A 16,248-nucleotide genomic window follows, 5' to 3' on the forward strand; every position below is an offset into this window, starting at 1 on the left:
TTTAGGACGAAACTGAATACTTTTACCGCTTGGACCATCACCATTCCAGTCAATCCGGCGATCAGCTTCTTACATCAAAATAAAACAACCTCCAAAAAAAATAATTGCAGGCCATTGACATGAAAGGGTCGTGTTATTAACCCCTACAACTGGATCCACTAATCTCGCAAGAGTTTCAGGATTTAAGAATTGAAAGCCGAGGGACCCAAATTTGCATTGAACCTGTATCTTAACCAAGCCATTTGCATCTTAAGCAAAGCCACGTTGTGGACATTACATAGATTAACACACTATCTTGAAGTAATGTATGGAAACATTCACCAAAACTCGCGTAAGATTCAGTATGTTAATATGAGAGGTGCTACAATCGTGAAGAATTCTGCCTTCTGTATGTACAAAATCTCATTCATCAATTCTGGAAATGAAGAGTTGCGAAAACCAGGGCTCAAAAGACAGTAGACACCATATGTGTGGACAAACTCCGGCTAATGGAAAGAGAAAGGAGATGAAACAAAAAATGAATTTATCTTGGGAACTAACTGCATTTCTACACAACAGCTATAGCCCTACATTTTCACCTTTTGGGATCCTCAATATGTGACAACAATAATAAGACTTCGAGGCAAATGATTGGAGAACCATTGCAGTTCAGTATGCCTATGGTATCGAGTCGTGTGGCAAATATATCAGCAGCTTGAAATATGAAGGAACCAGCAGCTTGGCCACGGCTATGGTCATCAGCCTCAAGTTCTGTCGGGTCTAATCCTGTCCACTTGAACTATTCTTGGATCCAATGTCGAAAGGATCTGTGGCATTGACATTCCGCCAGAAACAACAATCTCTGCAAGCATAAAGGAAGACTTGTTGGCATGCATTATTCGAGTCCCACAATGAGCATTCAAGAGATAGTAAAAGAACAACTTGTTTCTCATTATATAAGGATAGCACGAAAGCAAGAATCCAGGTCAAGAACTAGGGTTAGTTGATATGGATGTCAATCCATACAAGTAAACAATACAAATGATTGGCAGTCTATATTCACATATGAAAGGATCTCTTACCAATTCCTTCTCGGACAGACAAGTTTGGCCTAAGAACTTCATTGGAGTTCACCAGAAATATGTCACCAATGTAGAGATGGTTTGTTGGGACATACACACAGCATAGTTCTTCCTCTCCAGAATAATTCTGGTTCAAGAAAATCAGGCCTCAAATGAAATTTTCTCAAATAATGCCCAGACAATTTACAACAAACACTCAGTCGTTAATGTGTTTTTACAGAGCACATACAAACATTATGCATGTAAAAAAGTACTCAACAACTTTCCCATTTGTATACATAACCTGAACAGTCATTTAGTTGCCAGTCTCACAAGAAAACAAGCTTTGATATTTTAGTGGAGGAGGCGGTTCTGGTTTTATCCAACTCAGTTTATGAAGCTTCAGGTGAAACTAGGATGTCAAACTAAGGGATGGGGCAACAAATGGGTAGAGTAGATTCTCAAAGCTCTCAGCTTCATAGCAGATAATGTGGCTATCTAATTGCAAAGTTGACGCATAACTCCTTAGTTGTGGCAGTAACAAGGTTGAATCTTGCTTGTCAGTTTACTGTTTAGTCAATTTATAAATCACGCATCAACATACATATAGAATAGAATATGGGACACTTCCTGAGCCACAACCAAAAACACACACAAACAAAGCATGCATTGTATGAAGCCAGGTTGCTAATAAGTAGCTAACAGATGAAATCAGAAGCATGATGCAGCATTATCAACAGCAGCGGAATAAAACAATAGTAGTAACGGCAGGAAATCAACAAGAGAAAACAAGCTCACAACTCGCTACGAAAGCATCAAAGAAAGCAACAGCAAAAACTTTCATAGTTAAAAAAGTTTTTCCGGTGCACATGATCATGGTTGGTAAACCATGGATCTCCAACAGAAAGTGAAAATGCACAGTCAAGGAATCCAAGGCTCTTCATACCTGGAGAATGACAGATGAAGTGATGAAGCCAAACGCATATTCACCTATGCGTGGATGCCGTATGATGGCCACTTCCTTGAATGCCTGGGTGTTTTGATCTGTAAAAGTGTGAACTTAGTCATGATTAAATTTTTGTCAAAGTCGAGAGGAGAGGAAGCATAAGATTAATAACAACACCTGGAGATATGGCAGCACTAATTTGCTTGCAAGCACTGTAAATATGACGAACAAAGGGCATGCGCTTGATGAACCATTCTCCAAGGCTCAAAACAGATGCCCCCAACCATGAGGACATGAATACTCCGACCAAGAAAATGAAAGTGATGGATGTAACAAATCCAAGGCCTAATGAAAAATAGGAGCATGCATAAGCATTGGAGATCCAATAACTATATCAATATTCTCTAGACTGCCATTACCAAAAATTGATCTCAGAAGGAGGAAAAAACTGAAGATTACTGTAGGAAAGGACCGAAATTCAATAGCTGCATTGTTCATAGCCAATCCTAGTTAATTAAATTTTAAGAATATCGGTAAAACTATAACATAATCTCGCCAAGATGCTTACCAAAAATATCAATTCCAAGCTGTGCATAGATGGGCGAGAAAAATCCATCAACGAAATGGATAAACCACCACGTGATATAGAATGTAATTGCTATTGGCAAAAGAATGACACTGTAAAAAAGACACAGTGAGCAACAACTACACATCAAAACGCAGAGTTGAACCCCAAATGCAGGAAAGTGGAGAACTGTAGCAAACAAAGATACCAAACTCAGTAGTAAAGACAATCACAGATTTCTTTGTTCGTGTACTTCAGCAAATTCATAACTGCTACAATTTTCACATGTAAATATCCAAGATCAACATGCTTTACATAACGGACTATAAAAGTAAGTAGTGTGACCTTTTGTTTCTTTTGCTTGTGTCCTGTAATGAAAAATTCAAACATTCCAACCACCCACCCACGCCCCCCCCAAAGAAAAAAACCACCCCTAAAAAAAGGGTCCCCAGCATCATACCAAAGAATGCAAGTTAAGACCATGAACAACAAAAGAAAAACAATTTAGTATATAAGACTCCTGGATTTCCCGCTTTGGCATTCCTGGCAGATAGAGGAAGAGCATATCTGCTAATTTGGTTAACCAGATATACCATTTTCCTTAAGCAAGTAACTAAATGTGCACAGAAAATGGGCATGGAACATATGAATCAAAATTTGGTTGAGGGAAACTCAAACTATGTATAAATATCAGTAGAGAGCAAAATCACACTTCACAGGCAATATCAGATGCGAAACTAGCAAATTGAATAGGAAAACAGAATCAGTACCATCCTGTCATGAATTTCTTGGAAGCCCAGCTCCTAATGACTTTGTAGAAGGTCTGGAGTGAGTAAAGACACCAAGAATTTGTCAGAAAAGAACTAAGACACAATGAATAAAAAGAATAGACGAGAAAAGTTAATGCCGACAGTTAACGCCTAGTACGGCGGCAGGGGAAGCATTTCCCTGAGGTTACAGACAAAAATGCAATCATATTTATGAGCTACTGCAGAATTCGGAAGCACCATGAAGAATACAAATAAACTCCTCTTATCCCAACGAATTTTATTGACTAATTTGGACTGGTATCAATTCAATTATACTAGGAAAGCATGAACAGAATGCCCAGAAGAAATATTGCAAAATCAAACAAACCAGCTACTCCCAGCATTTTCTTTACTCCTTGCCATCTCTCATGAAACAAAAACCACCCGCCACCCAACAATTCGAAATCATTTCTATGCAGAACATACCTCAAAGTAAGTAAATCAAATGCCATTTCGAAATCCCAACTTGAAACCCATCATTAAAGGAGGGCCTAACTTTAATATATGAAATTCAACGAGTATTATATAGGTTACTCAATGCAGACAAAGGTTCCAGAAAGCATCAAATCATAAATTAAAGATCACCTAAACCCTAGAACAAACCACATGGAATAGCTAAAAAGTACATATACGGGCAACCCATCAATGGATCTCAAAGATATCAAAGCAGTATCCACCAATGAAAAGGGGTTCGTCCACAACAAAAGCATTTTGTCCGAAAACGAAAGAGAAAATCATACCTCCCGGCCAGAGTGATGATGAGAGGAGGAAGCAGAAGAAGAGGGCTTGGAAGAGGAGTCATCGTCAGCCTCAACAGAATCAGAGACGGGAATTAGAAGCTCTCGATCTCTTTCTCGACTAGTGCTCCCCATAACCCCAGCTATCCCGGACTTGTTGTCATCACCCATATTACTTTTCCCGCACAAGAAGTCCCCCAGTTCAACTCAAACACCACCTTTCACCCAACACCTCCAAGCCCACCTCAGTCCAAGCACTCGACGACCCAGATGACTCCGTCAAATCCCCAAAAACAGTCCAAAAAGTTCCTGCTTTACTCAAAAGAAAGAAAGAAAGAAAAAAAAGAGGAAGTGCAGAAGAAGTAAGAGAGCTAGCACCAGGAGTATTTAATTTTAAGGCTCTTTTTTTTTTTTTTGGGTGGGGGGTATTACTAACTACTACTACGGTTTGTTTTTACTTATTTGTTTTGTGGAATAAAGGTTGGGTTTTGGGGAAATGTTAGGTAGTGGAACATGTGAGGACTTCAAGAAAAATAAACACAAACCTTTTGGCCCTCGGGTGATTAAGATTACGAATAATATAATGTACTATCTAAAACGGAAAAATTCAACGCGGAGGAAGGGCTGGATTGGGACTGGGATCTTGGTCCTGACCTCACGGTCATGGGGGATGCTTGCTGATGCCTGACAGAGGGGAGGGGAGGTGGGCATCCATAATTTTTGTAAGCAGTAGTACGCAAGGGAGTGGGTTTTGGTGAGTTGTGGCGGATCACTGAACGTCAGCTTCGGCTGTGGTTTTTGGGGCTCTTAGTTATTTTCATCCGGACAAATCATCCTATCTCAATCCGCCGTATATTAGCACTTGCAAAAAACAAAGAACTATCATCCTACTTAGCATCTGCGGGCGGATGGTAATGTTAATACAGGAATGACATGGACGGACCTTAAGAATCAATTATCATCCTCAAAATATGCTCCTGCGGCTGCGGTGGTTCTGGTTTGTCTGTTTGGGAAGAATAAGATCTATTGGTAGAGCTTTTTAGCCAGGTAAAAAGTAAAACCCAAAATTTAACTTGAGCTTTGCAGGAATTAATGACATTTTGCCAGTTTAAAATCCATAGGTTTTGTTTTAATTTGCAGCCATTGCTGACTATCAACAGATAGACGTGGAAACTGTGAAGTATGTTTGGCCCTAATGGAAGTCGCAGCCTTGTTTTGTGATTGTGAGCTGGATATTGTCAATCTTCCCTTGCGGAGTTCAAGTGCAAGGGACTTTTATCACAAGAACAATTTATTACAAAGTCATGAGTGTCTAAGCAACACGCAACTATAAGGATCTCTCGACCTTCCCTGGTGAATTTAAAACTTGGTTGCCATAAAAAACATAAACAAACTAGGTTTTTTATAAAATAGAAACTAAGATGATCCTCCCGAATGGATGGTCTCATCTATTTACTTGTCAATTTCTTTCCTCTCTCTCTCTCTCTCTTTTTTTTTTTTCTTGGACATAGCCAAACTCTTGTTAGCCATAGTGACAATGATAGTCGTCAAGCATCAAATGGCTATTTTCCTCATCAACAAGGTAAATATAATGAGTGCTTTTCACTTTAATCTTTGTGTATTCTTTGTTAAACTGTGGAGTCCTGATTTAGTACATTTGCACATACTGCCATTGAATTTTGAGTTAGGTGTCTTGCCTAGGTCCAGGGGAAAATGTTTAAGAATTTGATGTTCAAATATTTAGCCAGTTTGGGGAAAAAAAATATTTAGCCAGTTTAAACCAATTTACTTGGAAAAAGAAATCAAATCGCAGGAGTAGAAAAGGGATTGGAGCCAATCCCCGAGATTAATAGCTAGTTTGGGAGGATGGAAATGAAAAGAAAAGAAGAGAAATGATAAATTAGAAAAGAAAAGAAAGGATCAAAGTTTCTATCTAGTTGTTTGGGAGTTTTAAGAAAGAAAAGAAAGTAATTAGTTTTCTGATGTTTGGGAGTTGAATACAACTGAAAGGAAAAGATACTCAAATAAATTATTTTACGAATATGCCCTTTCTATAAACAAATGTGAATTAAGGAAATTAATATAGATTTGGTCATTTGCTGCAATCTAATGAAAACTATAGAATGAAATTTGTTAATTTTCCACTATAATTTTTCTTCCACTATAATTTTTCAGGCCAGCCAACCCTCATATTTCATGCATGCGTAGTGGGTTTCAGATTCAGAACAGAGAGTTCTTGGTTGATTGTCATAATTTAAGACTCTACAACTTGATTATGTTCATATGTACGGGGGTTAGTGTTGAAAAGTACAGCAGCCAATAATTCTTCTTTATGTTTCTTTTTTTTTTTTCCTTCCAGTAGCACATCAATTCATCCTGACTTCATGAATCTTATTTAGTTTTTGGAAGTAAAAGCTAAAGCTTGCTTTGCTAGTGAATACCCAAAGCAGAGAAAATCAACATGTCACAGGAATAAGAATAGAAGCAGTAACAATGGCATCAGGTGATATATATATATATACACACACACAAACATATATATATATATACACACACACACACCATTTGGTGGGGATTGACTGCAGGCAAGGCAAGGCATAACCAGATAAGATTGGTAAGGCCGAGCAGGAGTAGGATTGAGACCCTGTTTCGTTTAGATCACGTAGGTCCAATGGACACAAGTTAACAATTGCTACAGTCACACAACAAAATATTAACATTCATATGGCTCCATTTCATCATTACAATTGGTAAGGCCAATAGAGTTATGTTTACAACTTCCATATCAGTACATCCTAATACAAAAAGGTAGAATCTAAGTTCCATATCCCAAAGACAAAAATAAAGGGATCTACATAATTACAAAAGATATTTTGCATGCTTCTACATCTTGATACCAAAAACTAAAAAGGCTTTTCTGCATGCCTTTACATCCTGATGCAAAAAACATAGCTAAGACATGTTCTATTTCCAAAAGATCAAAATAGAGAGGATGTACAGGATTTAGCACAGCTCATTCTATATGTTCAAATTTTCATCCAAATGGATTGAATGACGAAAACCATCCATCATTTTCCCAATATGCTGTTGCATCATTTTTTCCAATATGCTCTTGCGCCTTTCTGCTGGACAACCAAAAAATGCTCTTGATTTAACTTGATTTTGAGTCAAAAAGAGATAGCAGTCATCAATAGAGTCCGCTTCAACTCCAATACTAGTTAGCTCCTTGTAAATCTCATTTTCGGTGTACAACCGTTCTCTAGAATTTTGGAAAATAAAATTTCCCTCCCTTATTGCATCAGCAACATTATCAAGTGCACCTTTTATAATTTCAAGTTCTTCATCAACAACAGACAACTTTCTTTTTTTCCCTTGAGTAGATGACGTACCTTGTACTGATTTTTTGTTGCAAGCTTTGGAAACTTTGACACCAGTATCTTTAGTTGTATTGTCAAAACTCTCTATAGTAATCTCATTTTGAGAGAGAAGACGGTCAACGTCAATAAAACTTTCCAATTCAGCATCATTTGGTTCATTGGCCCATCTATTGCGTGTTTCTTTTGCTGTTTCGGCACCTTGTCCAGTAGCTCGATCCTTAGCAAATAACTCTTCTAATTTGTCGTAGTTATGGATTTGTTTTGTCCTCATTTTTTCAGCATCCGGTTTTTCCTAAATAAATAGAAGTATTGTTACAATAGGAATTGAAAATGAGCAAAAAAAGGTAACTAAATGTAACGAGCGCATACCTTTAAAAGTTGCTCCCAAACTTCAGGTTCAGCATTCCAATTTTTTGTCACAGGGTTCCAAGAAAAGCCACTAAATTTTCCATTTCTAAACAAGTCATAACACTCATTGAAATGCAATTTAAGTGTCTTCATTCGATTCATCAAATGACTTTTGGTGAAATCCTTGCCAAGTTTATCCTTCAATTCCTTGACAATGTTGTTGTATACCGTTGTTGTGAAAGTTCCATCAACTCGATACCCTTCATAGTGCTGATTCAATAATGCTTGGATAAAAGCATCATCCATAGTTTGTGTCCATTTCAAGTGCTCTCTCTTAACTTCCTGACCTTTCTTTAAATTTTCACTCATTTCAAATGCTAAATGGTAATGATAAAATAGTAAACAAAATTAGCAAAAAATAAATATTTTAAACAATTGCAACATCTTGATAACATTGTGCAAGCACCAAAACAAGACCCAAACATACCATTTAGTACATGTTAGGAAGTTTACAGCTCAAAAAATTCAAAAAGTTTACAGCACCAATTTCAAAAATTTTAAACTACATAATCATTCCACATTTGCATATCTATTTGATTTCTCAAAAATTCGCCTTGTGATGAATCTTCTTCTTGAGTACTAGTAGATGCAATATTTTCATCCTCGATAGGAGATTGGTGTGCCAATCCTGCATCTACTTCATCAATATATTCCAAATTCGGATCTATTTCCATTAAAAAGTTGTGCAAAATACAACAAGCAAGAACAATTTTTGACTGCGTATTGACATCATATGTTGGCTGGTTATCACCTATGATTGGGAAGCGTTTTTTCAAAACTCCAAATGCCCTCTCTATTGCATTACGCAATGATGCATGCCGAAGATTGAAAAGTTCTCGATAATCTCGGGGTCCCCGATTTGAGTACTCTTTTAAATGGTACGCAACTCCTCTATAAGGTGTAAGCAGTCCACTTTTTAACATGAATCCACCATCATCAAGGTAAAATTTACCTATAAAGACTTCAGCAAGTTACTAATATATGCAATTATATATATAAAAAATTTAAAAATTGAAAAATTTAAAATTACCATTAGGAATAATTAATTTGTCTTCTCTGTTAAGTGCATTTTTTATGATTCTCGAGTCTGATGCAGTCCCTTCCCATCCAGGTAGAACATATGTGAATTTTAAGTCGAAAGAGCATGCAGCCAACACATTTTGTGTTGGATGCTCTTTCCTGCCACGATACCTTGCTGCCTCAGTATTAGACACTTTGACACGAACATGAGTTCCATCAATTGCATCCACACAATCCTACATATATTTTAGTATATTAATTTTTAATAAGAGTTTATATTTGAAGTTAAAAATTCAACCTATATAGAAAATAAAATCACCTTGAAATATGGATAGAACCTTTCACTGTTAAGGATTTCTGGTGGTACTGTTTCTCCTGTAGGTTGTCGTAGGAATTGTTCTTCTAAGAGTATAACTGCTTTAAGTACTCTATGAAAATGGCGGCTAATAGTTTCAGCCGAGCGACGATAAAAGAATGAAACTGTCCCATTCGTTGCTAGAAGTGATAAAATGTGAAGAAACTTAGCAACTTGCTCTTCTATTGTTGCTCTTTGGGTGGGTCGTAAACCCCCATTTGTTTGTAATAACTCACACAAATGTGTAAAAGTATTAGGCCCCATTCGGATAACTTTATTCACGTTACCATTTGTCCTAAGTTGCATCAATATTTCCTCTCGTACATTCTGGCTTTCTATAGACCGATATCCAATAGGTCGATCTATATAATTTCTACTACGAACCCTCCGAGACATAATCAATTTTGTCACTCTACAAATAACTTCAGCAGCAGCTAATTGTCGACTTCTTTGTTGAATATGAAACTCGTTTGGAACATCATTTGCTTCCTTATCCATCTAAAAGTACTAATGTTAGTTGATTTATTCTATAATATAAAAAAATTCACTAGGATATCAGTGATGGACACAACCTGAATGATGTTGGCTTTCAACTTCAGATATGTTCACCAAATCTGTAGAATTTGTTTATTACAGATGTAGCTAGTAGAAAAGTTTCAATGACTGAAAAAAAAAATAAAGTCACAAACTTGTGTGACCCTAAAATCAAAAGAGTAGTACAAGAATTCAAGGAATTTCAATGCAGCCATAGAAACCCAAAAGATATAACAAATTATTATATAAACAAAGTCACTTTCTAGATATATAATTAATCTGTCTTCCCCATCTATATGCAACATCTCAACAAAAAATAGCAAAGAAAATAACAATGAAATAGAAATGCACCTGATTAGAAGCCCATTGAAGATGCAGAAGGATGCAAAAGTCACCTATTTCTTAGAGGAAGAAGATGATGGCTGGATAAAGTAAAAGGTAGAGCTGTTAATCGAGCCGAGTTGAGCCGAGTATTTGGCTGCCGAACTCGACTCGAGCTCGTTAGGAAAACGAGCTTTAAAATGTGTTCGAACTCGGCTCGTTAAATATACATGTGGCTCGAGTTCGAGCTCGAGCTCTACTCGTTTATCACAAACGAGTCGAGCTTCACGAGTTCGAGCTCGAGCTCGTGCAAATTAACCTTAATAAAAACCTATAATTTTTAATTTTTATAATTTTGATTTCTAAAATGACAAATATGCCCTTCATTAACGAGCTCTAACGAGCTACTCGAGTATCAAACGAGCCGAGCTTACTCGGCTCGTTAACTAAACGAGCATGTTTCGAGCTCGAGCTCGACTCGTTAACCAAAATTAACGAGCCGAGCTCGAGCCTTAACGAGCCGAGCTCTAACGAGCTTTCGAGCTACTTGATTAACTTAACAGCTCTAGTAAAAGGAGATGTTCACCTATTTCTCAGAGGAAGAAGATGATGGGTAGATAAAGTGACAAGAGATGTTCTGCCGAGAGCTTTGTAGTGGAGGGGTTCATCGGGTATTAAAATGTTATGTATTGGAATTTGAAGGGTAGTTTTGCCATATTTAAAAATTTACTTATAGCCAGCGCACGTTCCTTCACTTTCCGCCCAATTTTGGGCGGAAAGTTTTCCAAAATGTGGAGGGTGGTGAAATCTTTCCAATTCTTTTCCTTTTCTTCTCATTTTTACTCCCAAACAATGGAAATATTTTCTTATCCTTTCAAAACCTTTCTTTTCTTTTCATTTCCATCCTCCCAAACTAGCTATAAAGGTTTAGAACCGGGGCGCATATAAGATTAGAAGTTTAGAACTGATTGAACATGGCCCATGGGAGATGTTATCGGCCTGTTCTTCAAACATTAATTGGCCCGCTTTATAACACCTCTTAAAGTGCGAAGCGTTTTATCAAGCTTGGGCCTCGTGGTTCGTAATAAACAATAAAAAAAAAAAAAAAAAGGTTCTAGTGGAGGAGATTTGACCGCCAAAGACAGAACCGTTTGTGCCTTCTCCTCTTCTTCTTCTTTTTTATAATCTATTGAGCGAGCGTTGCACTGAGTAACTGGAAGTTGGAACTTGTAGCCTAGTAACCTACTACTGCCCTGCTACCTACCGCTTGGCTTCGTTGGATATACTCTCTGATCCGGCTCCGAAAAAGATGTCGGAGCGTGACGCTCACATTCCGGCGGAAGTAATCTCCTACTTGCTCACCTTCCTACCGGTGAAGTCACTTCTAAGGTTCAAGTGCGTATCAAAACCATGGCTGGCTTTGATAGACAGCCCAGACTTCATCAAAAACCACATCTCCCGCTCCCTCAAAACTAAGCGTAATCTCACCCTCATCCTCGGTTACGCCTCATCAATCTACACCGCCGACTTCGATTCTTTTCAGGACGACGTGGCCTACCCTACCAAACTTACCCCTCCATTATCGCCGTCCATCGACATGCCCATTCTAGTGCTGGGTTCCTGTAACGGGCTGCTGTTTCTGTCCACCACCTTAGAAGACAGCATCATATGGAACCCATCCACCAGAAAGCACCAGAAACTACCTCCAACTTCCATTGAATACCCATGTGGCAGGTTTGTATGGCATTCTGAAACTGGGTTTGGGTATGACTCTGTTCATGATGATTATAAGGTCGTAAGAGTCACCCAATTTCACCTTGGTTGGGAGGATGATTTTTTCCAGAATGAAGTTAAGGTCTATAGTTTGAACTCCAATCAGTGGAGAAAGATTCAAGATTGTCCGTACTTTATTCGGTATCTAAAACTTGGCGGGACTTTTGCGGGCGATGCACTGCACTGGATTGCGGGTAACAGTCCGAGATTGGGTACCGCCAATCAAGTCGCTGCTTTTGATATAAGAAGTGAGGAGTGGCATCTGCTGCCGCTTCCTAAAACCTTGGCTGGGGATTTTTTCATGAATTTGGTTGTTTTGGGAGAATGCATTGGCTTGTTTTGCAATTACTATCGCTATCACGTCGATTTCTGGGTTATGAAAGAATACGGGGTGAGGGAATCTTGGATCAAAATATGCTCTGTTGTTCAGCCTACTCATATTCAGTCCTTTGAGCAAGTGAAGCCAATAGGTTACTCAAACGATGGGAAGCAAGTCCTTTTGGAGCAAAACTCTAGCTGCCTCCTGTGGTTTGATTTGCAGGAAAAGTCTGTGAAGAGTGTTAGGATTCATGGTGGGCCCAAATTTTTTAATACAGATGTTTGTCTGGCAAGTCTTGTCAAACTCCCTTACAGTGATGTTCAACAAGTCCACCAGAAGAAGAAAACCCAAGATAGGGGGAACCCGAAAGCTGGTCCGAAGAGGTAAACCTTTAGAGCCTTCTGTCCTCCTACTCGTGATCTTGGCTCATTTCTATGGACTGCGGCAGTCGTGATTATAGGAGTATTTTGTTTCTGTACGAATAATTCTTTTTTAGGTGATATCGTGCATTCTTGCATTTCTGCTTCATGCATGTACTATCGATACAGACAAGGGATTCCTGGATCCGGGGTTACTTGTTCTGTATTAGAGTAGTACTGTAAGATTATAGAAGTTTTCTTTCCTGGAGTGATAAGTAGCAGCTGACATGTTTTGATTCCATTTCTCTTTCTTTTCTTGATAAAGTTTGTATCTTTTTGTTTTTTGTTCTCTGACAGAGATGACTTTCTGTCAAGCGGGTTCAAATTGGTGCTTTAAGCTGATTGAGAAGGGGGTCAAACTACGACTTTTGTGGTATGTCAACGTGTTTCAGTGTTGGGATATTCTTATGGTTTTTGCAACTTCTATTCACTTTAAATGCTTGCAATTTGGACAAAACAGAATGCAAGATTGCAAGAACGATAATTAATCTTGTTTAGTCTGTGCTAGTTACCGTTCCTCAATCTATCCCTCCTAAACAAGGTCGGTTCTTTCCTCCTATATGCTGCGTAAGAGAGTCAATTTTCACTTAGAACTCCAATTTGGAGAACATGACAACAGCACGGTATCTCGATTGTTTTCTGACTTCATTGTCATTGGCAAGTGATCTCTTGTCATAATTGTGTCTTTTCATGGTTTGGTTTTTTCATCCTGTTGGTTTCCTGCTGAACCATCCCAAAAAGTATCATGGTGTTATATGGGTGGCTGGATCTTCCTCTAAATTTGTCTGGTGGATTGGCAAGATCCAAATTTGTGTGCTTAGTGCTTACAATTCCTTGAATAGTATAGGCTTAAAAAGTACCAATTCCTTTGTACAGTTCTCTGTGTTCAATTTTCTTTCTTAAATTATTGTTTGGAGTCATCTGCTGGGAAATATTTTAGATTCTAGGGCAACTTATGGTGGAATCTAGCTTATGATACTTAAAGCCGAAGCAATTTGAGTTTTTTTTGAGGATAATAATACCCAAGTAATATCTCCATTTTAGCTTTATGATACTTAAGCAGGTCATATCATCGCATTGTCTTCTATGTTTAAAACATACTTCTGCCTTGAGCGGTGGCGTATGATCAGTATTAGCTGATGATACAACAGTTTCTTGGTCATGGAAAAGGAGACTGTTTTCAAAAGCAGGTTTTGAGTTTCAAGTTGTTGCTGTTCTTTCGAGAAGCCTCTTACAGCGGAACTTAGTTGACCTCGAACGAATAAAGTTTGGCACTATCTACTTCGCAAATTGTTGTTGTCACTTAATTATATGGTGCAGAAACCCTCCTGTTAAAGTTCCCTAATCTCTAAAGCAAATTGTGTGCATCACTAGGAGAAGTGCTCTGCTACATTTTTAACCTTGCCTAGCATATGAATGTAAATTAGTTGTATCGTTAGCAAATGCCCGATGACAGAAACCCTTGAAAGAAACCAAATTTCTTTGTTCTCTTTTTGATTTGCTTTGTCAAGGGTGTTTATGGCTATCATCTTTAGTCATGGCCTTATACCAACTGTCTTTGGCGCATTTCTGATGACAGCCTTTGCAGATGGCAGGACTGACGGTTCATTGGTGCCTGTGATTATTCCCAACCGGTGTGAGGAGAAGAGGTGGAGATGGGGAATGTTGCTCGATGTTTTTGTCCTGAAAGTCTTGCTCCAACTCAAAAGAAAGGGGGTTTGGGGGTGGAGGGGGGGAGGGGGGCAATATTTGCCAGTACGAACTCTTTGTCGTGGTTTTTGGTGGTTGGGGTTTTGTATATAAACTTGCTTTCGCTACGATTACGATTGTGTTTATAACATGGCAGTAGTTTCTTTCTTAGAAATAATTGGTGTAGAAGTGGAAGCGAGAGACCATACCACGACTCGTGCAAATGTTTATCTGCCGACCAGCCATTCGTCCATACAAACCGGATTGGCAACTGTATCTTGGATGGTTTTGGGAGGAATTGGTGGAGAAAATCATCAAGTGATAATCAGTGCTGTTGAGTAGTACTTCTACTATCAAATCCGGTTCTGTTATCCAAGCCAATTTCAGGTTTTTCAATTTATTAGTTGAGAACAGTTTTAGAACCCAATAATCGAAAGGAAAATTGGCAACCGAAAAATAATTGCTCAGTCGGTTTTTCTGGTTAATCAGACCGAGGTTTGACACTCATTTTCTTCCTGATACTCGTAAGCAGTTAGCGCTTGTTTGGCCGGAAGGAGTTTGCGCTTCGTGAAACAAATTAAGATGAGCTCCACCAGGAAAAAGGTCCTAGATTTCAAGTTTACAATATACTATATTAGTATTTATTTCACAATTTCTGGGTTAGATGTACTTATAATTGGAGTGTATTGCCGCAATAATATCTTCTTCGTCAAAAATATTTTCAAACGCAGATTCAAAATTTATTTCCTTATTAATCTACTTGTTATCATGTATGTGGGCTTCAAATATGAGAATCTAATCACGTTTAAACTTTGCCTGTCATCTTCTTTCTTTTTTAAGCGGTACAACCCCCATTAAAATGTTAACAACTACTCCTAGGAATTTAATTGCTAATGCATATTAGATGAATTCATAATTATTTTTAATAGTTGAAAATTTATTACTTGTCTACAGCCTCCAAAGTGAATAAAAGTTCTTCTCTATTACTTTGAGGAAATTCTTAACATATTTGGAAACTTCTTCAGTAGTCATAATAAGTTTTAAAAAAAAAAAAAATTCTTTCCATGTGTATGATGAAATGCCATATACATAAAATGAAAATCTTTGGAGATCTGGTGCATTAATTCATCAAGTATTTTTCTAACAGGTGCCGATTTCGTTAACACACATAAAATTCGTCTAACAATATTCTAATAATTATTACCCTCCTTTGTATCTGTATACTTTTCTGGGTCAATCTTACCTACCCTCCATTGCATTTATTTAACGTTCCTAATTAATCTTACATTTTCAAGAATATATCATAATGAATGCCCAACGGGCACCGCTAGACAGACCCACTCATGAAATTTCACTCTTAGAATGCACAATAATAACTCTTCCAAATGTCGACTATTAACTAACGCTGATGTTAAATTATCATCATTATCTTAAAACACTTGCTAGTGTGTCAAACTGTCTAAATTTTCCCAAACTTTTTGAAATATATGAAGTCAATAGCTCATCATTTATGCTTATTGCATGCAACAACAAATATAAGAATGCGAATCATAGTCTTAAATGCTTAACTATTTTAAAGTTAACTTATAAATGCATGCACAAGAATAGTACTTTGAGTAACTAACCATGTAGAAGTTGCTCTAATTAATATAAGAATAAGAATAGAAATCTCAAATACATAACCATGTCAAAAATACTCAATATATGAACGCGAGTCATGAATTTGAGTAAATAGTCGTAAGAAACTTACCTTAGTATATATAAAACGTGAATCGTAATCTCAAAACATTATTGACATTAACAAATATCAAAGAATAAAAATACATCATGACAAAATAATAATATGATTTCCCTAAGTCCACAACACTTGCTATAAACAGTAACCGCCTATAAAAAGTACCGTCGCTCTAGTAAAATACACACGACCACCATATAG

The 16,248-nt window shown here is 37.6% G+C and overlaps 3 protein-coding genes across 5 annotated transcripts; 1 reads left to right on the plus strand and 2 right to left on the minus strand.

The window, feature by feature from the left end:
* Positions 1 to 316: 316 nt before the first annotated feature.
* Positions 317 to 5,007, minus strand: LOC113692613 (protein LIKE COV 1). 2 transcript variants are annotated; one of them, XM_027211053.2, is made up of 8 exons: positions 4,643 to 5,007; positions 4,101 to 4,406; positions 3,322 to 3,374; positions 2,555 to 2,664; positions 2,164 to 2,331; positions 1,987 to 2,084; positions 1,062 to 1,188; positions 317 to 841 (listed from the first exon to the last, which is right to left on the minus strand). In XM_027211053.2, the coding sequence occupies exons 2-8, from the start codon at positions 4,266 to 4,268 to the stop codon at positions 744 to 746; spliced, it is 822 nt and encodes a 273-aa protein (XP_027066854.1). In that variant the 5' UTR covers positions 4,269 to 4,406; positions 4,643 to 5,007; the 3' UTR covers positions 317 to 743. The 2 variants fall into 2 exon arrangements, with proteins under 2 accessions (XP_027066854.1, XP_027066853.1); XM_027211052.2 differs by lacking the exon at positions 4,643 to 5,007 and having other exon boundaries at positions 4,101 to 4,455.
* Positions 5,008 to 8,379: 3,372 nt separating this feature from the next.
* On the minus strand, positions 8,380 to 9,755 carry LOC113692419 (uncharacterized). Its single transcript, XM_027210831.1, has 3 exons — positions 9,222 to 9,755; positions 8,913 to 9,138; positions 8,380 to 8,834 (listed from the first exon to the last, which is right to left on the minus strand). The coding sequence occupies exons 1-3, from the start codon at positions 9,753 to 9,755 to the stop codon at positions 8,380 to 8,382; spliced, it is 1,215 nt and encodes a 404-aa protein (XP_027066632.1).
* A 1,418-nt stretch (positions 9,756 to 11,173) lies between these two features.
* Positions 11,174 to 15,067, plus strand: LOC113692612 (F-box protein CPR1). 2 transcript variants are annotated; one of them, XM_027211051.2, is made up of 3 exons: positions 11,174 to 12,587; positions 12,921 to 12,996; positions 14,203 to 14,279. In XM_027211051.2, the coding sequence occupies exons 1-2, from the start codon at positions 11,422 to 11,424 to the stop codon at positions 12,958 to 12,960; spliced, it is 1,206 nt and encodes a 401-aa protein (XP_027066852.1). In that variant the 5' UTR covers positions 11,174 to 11,421; the 3' UTR covers positions 12,961 to 12,996; positions 14,203 to 14,279. The 2 variants fall into 2 exon arrangements, with proteins under 2 accessions (XP_027066852.1, XP_027066851.1); XM_027211050.2 differs by having other exon boundaries at positions 11,175 to 12,587; positions 14,212 to 15,067.
* The last annotated feature ends 1,181 nt before the right edge of the window (positions 15,068 to 16,248 follow it).

The sequence above is a fragment of the Coffea arabica genome, chromosome 6c (genome assembly GCF_036785885.1).
Source record: "Coffea arabica cultivar ET-39 chromosome 6c, Coffea Arabica ET-39 HiFi, whole genome shotgun sequence".
Taxonomy (NCBI): domain Eukaryota; kingdom Viridiplantae; phylum Streptophyta; class Magnoliopsida; order Gentianales; family Rubiaceae; genus Coffea; species Coffea arabica.

Coding starts and splice junctions, on each gene's coding strand:
- LOC113692613 (XM_027211053.2), bottom strand. CDS start 4,268: ATGGGTGATGACAACAAGTCCGGGATAGCTGGGGTTATGGGGAGCACT. Junction 2,665..3,321: donor AAGAAATTCATGACAGGATG/GTACTGATTCTG, acceptor TCTTTTTTACAG/TGTCATTCTTTTGCCAATAG. Junction 2,332..2,554: donor GCTTGGAATTGATATTTTTG/GTAAGCATCTTG, acceptor ATTTTTCATTAG/GCCTTGGATTTGTTACATCC.
- LOC113692419 (XM_027210831.1), bottom strand. CDS start 9,755: ATGGATAAGGAAGCAAATGATGTTCCAAACGAGTTTCATATTCAACAA. Junction 9,139..9,221: donor GGTTCTATCCATATTTCAAG/GTGATTTTATTT, acceptor AAATATATGTAG/GATTGTGTGGATGCAATTGA. Junction 8,835..8,912: donor CAAATTAATTATTCCTAATG/GTAATTTTAAAT, acceptor AAGTCTTTATAG/GTAAATTTTACCTTGATGAT.
- LOC113692612 (XM_027211051.2), top strand. CDS start 11,422: ATGTCGGAGCGTGACGCTCACATTCCGGCGGAAGTAATCTCCTACTTG. Junction 12,588..12,920: donor CCGAAAGCTGGTCCGAAGAG/GTAAACCTTTAG, acceptor GTTCTCTGACAG/AGATGACTTTCTGTCAAGCG.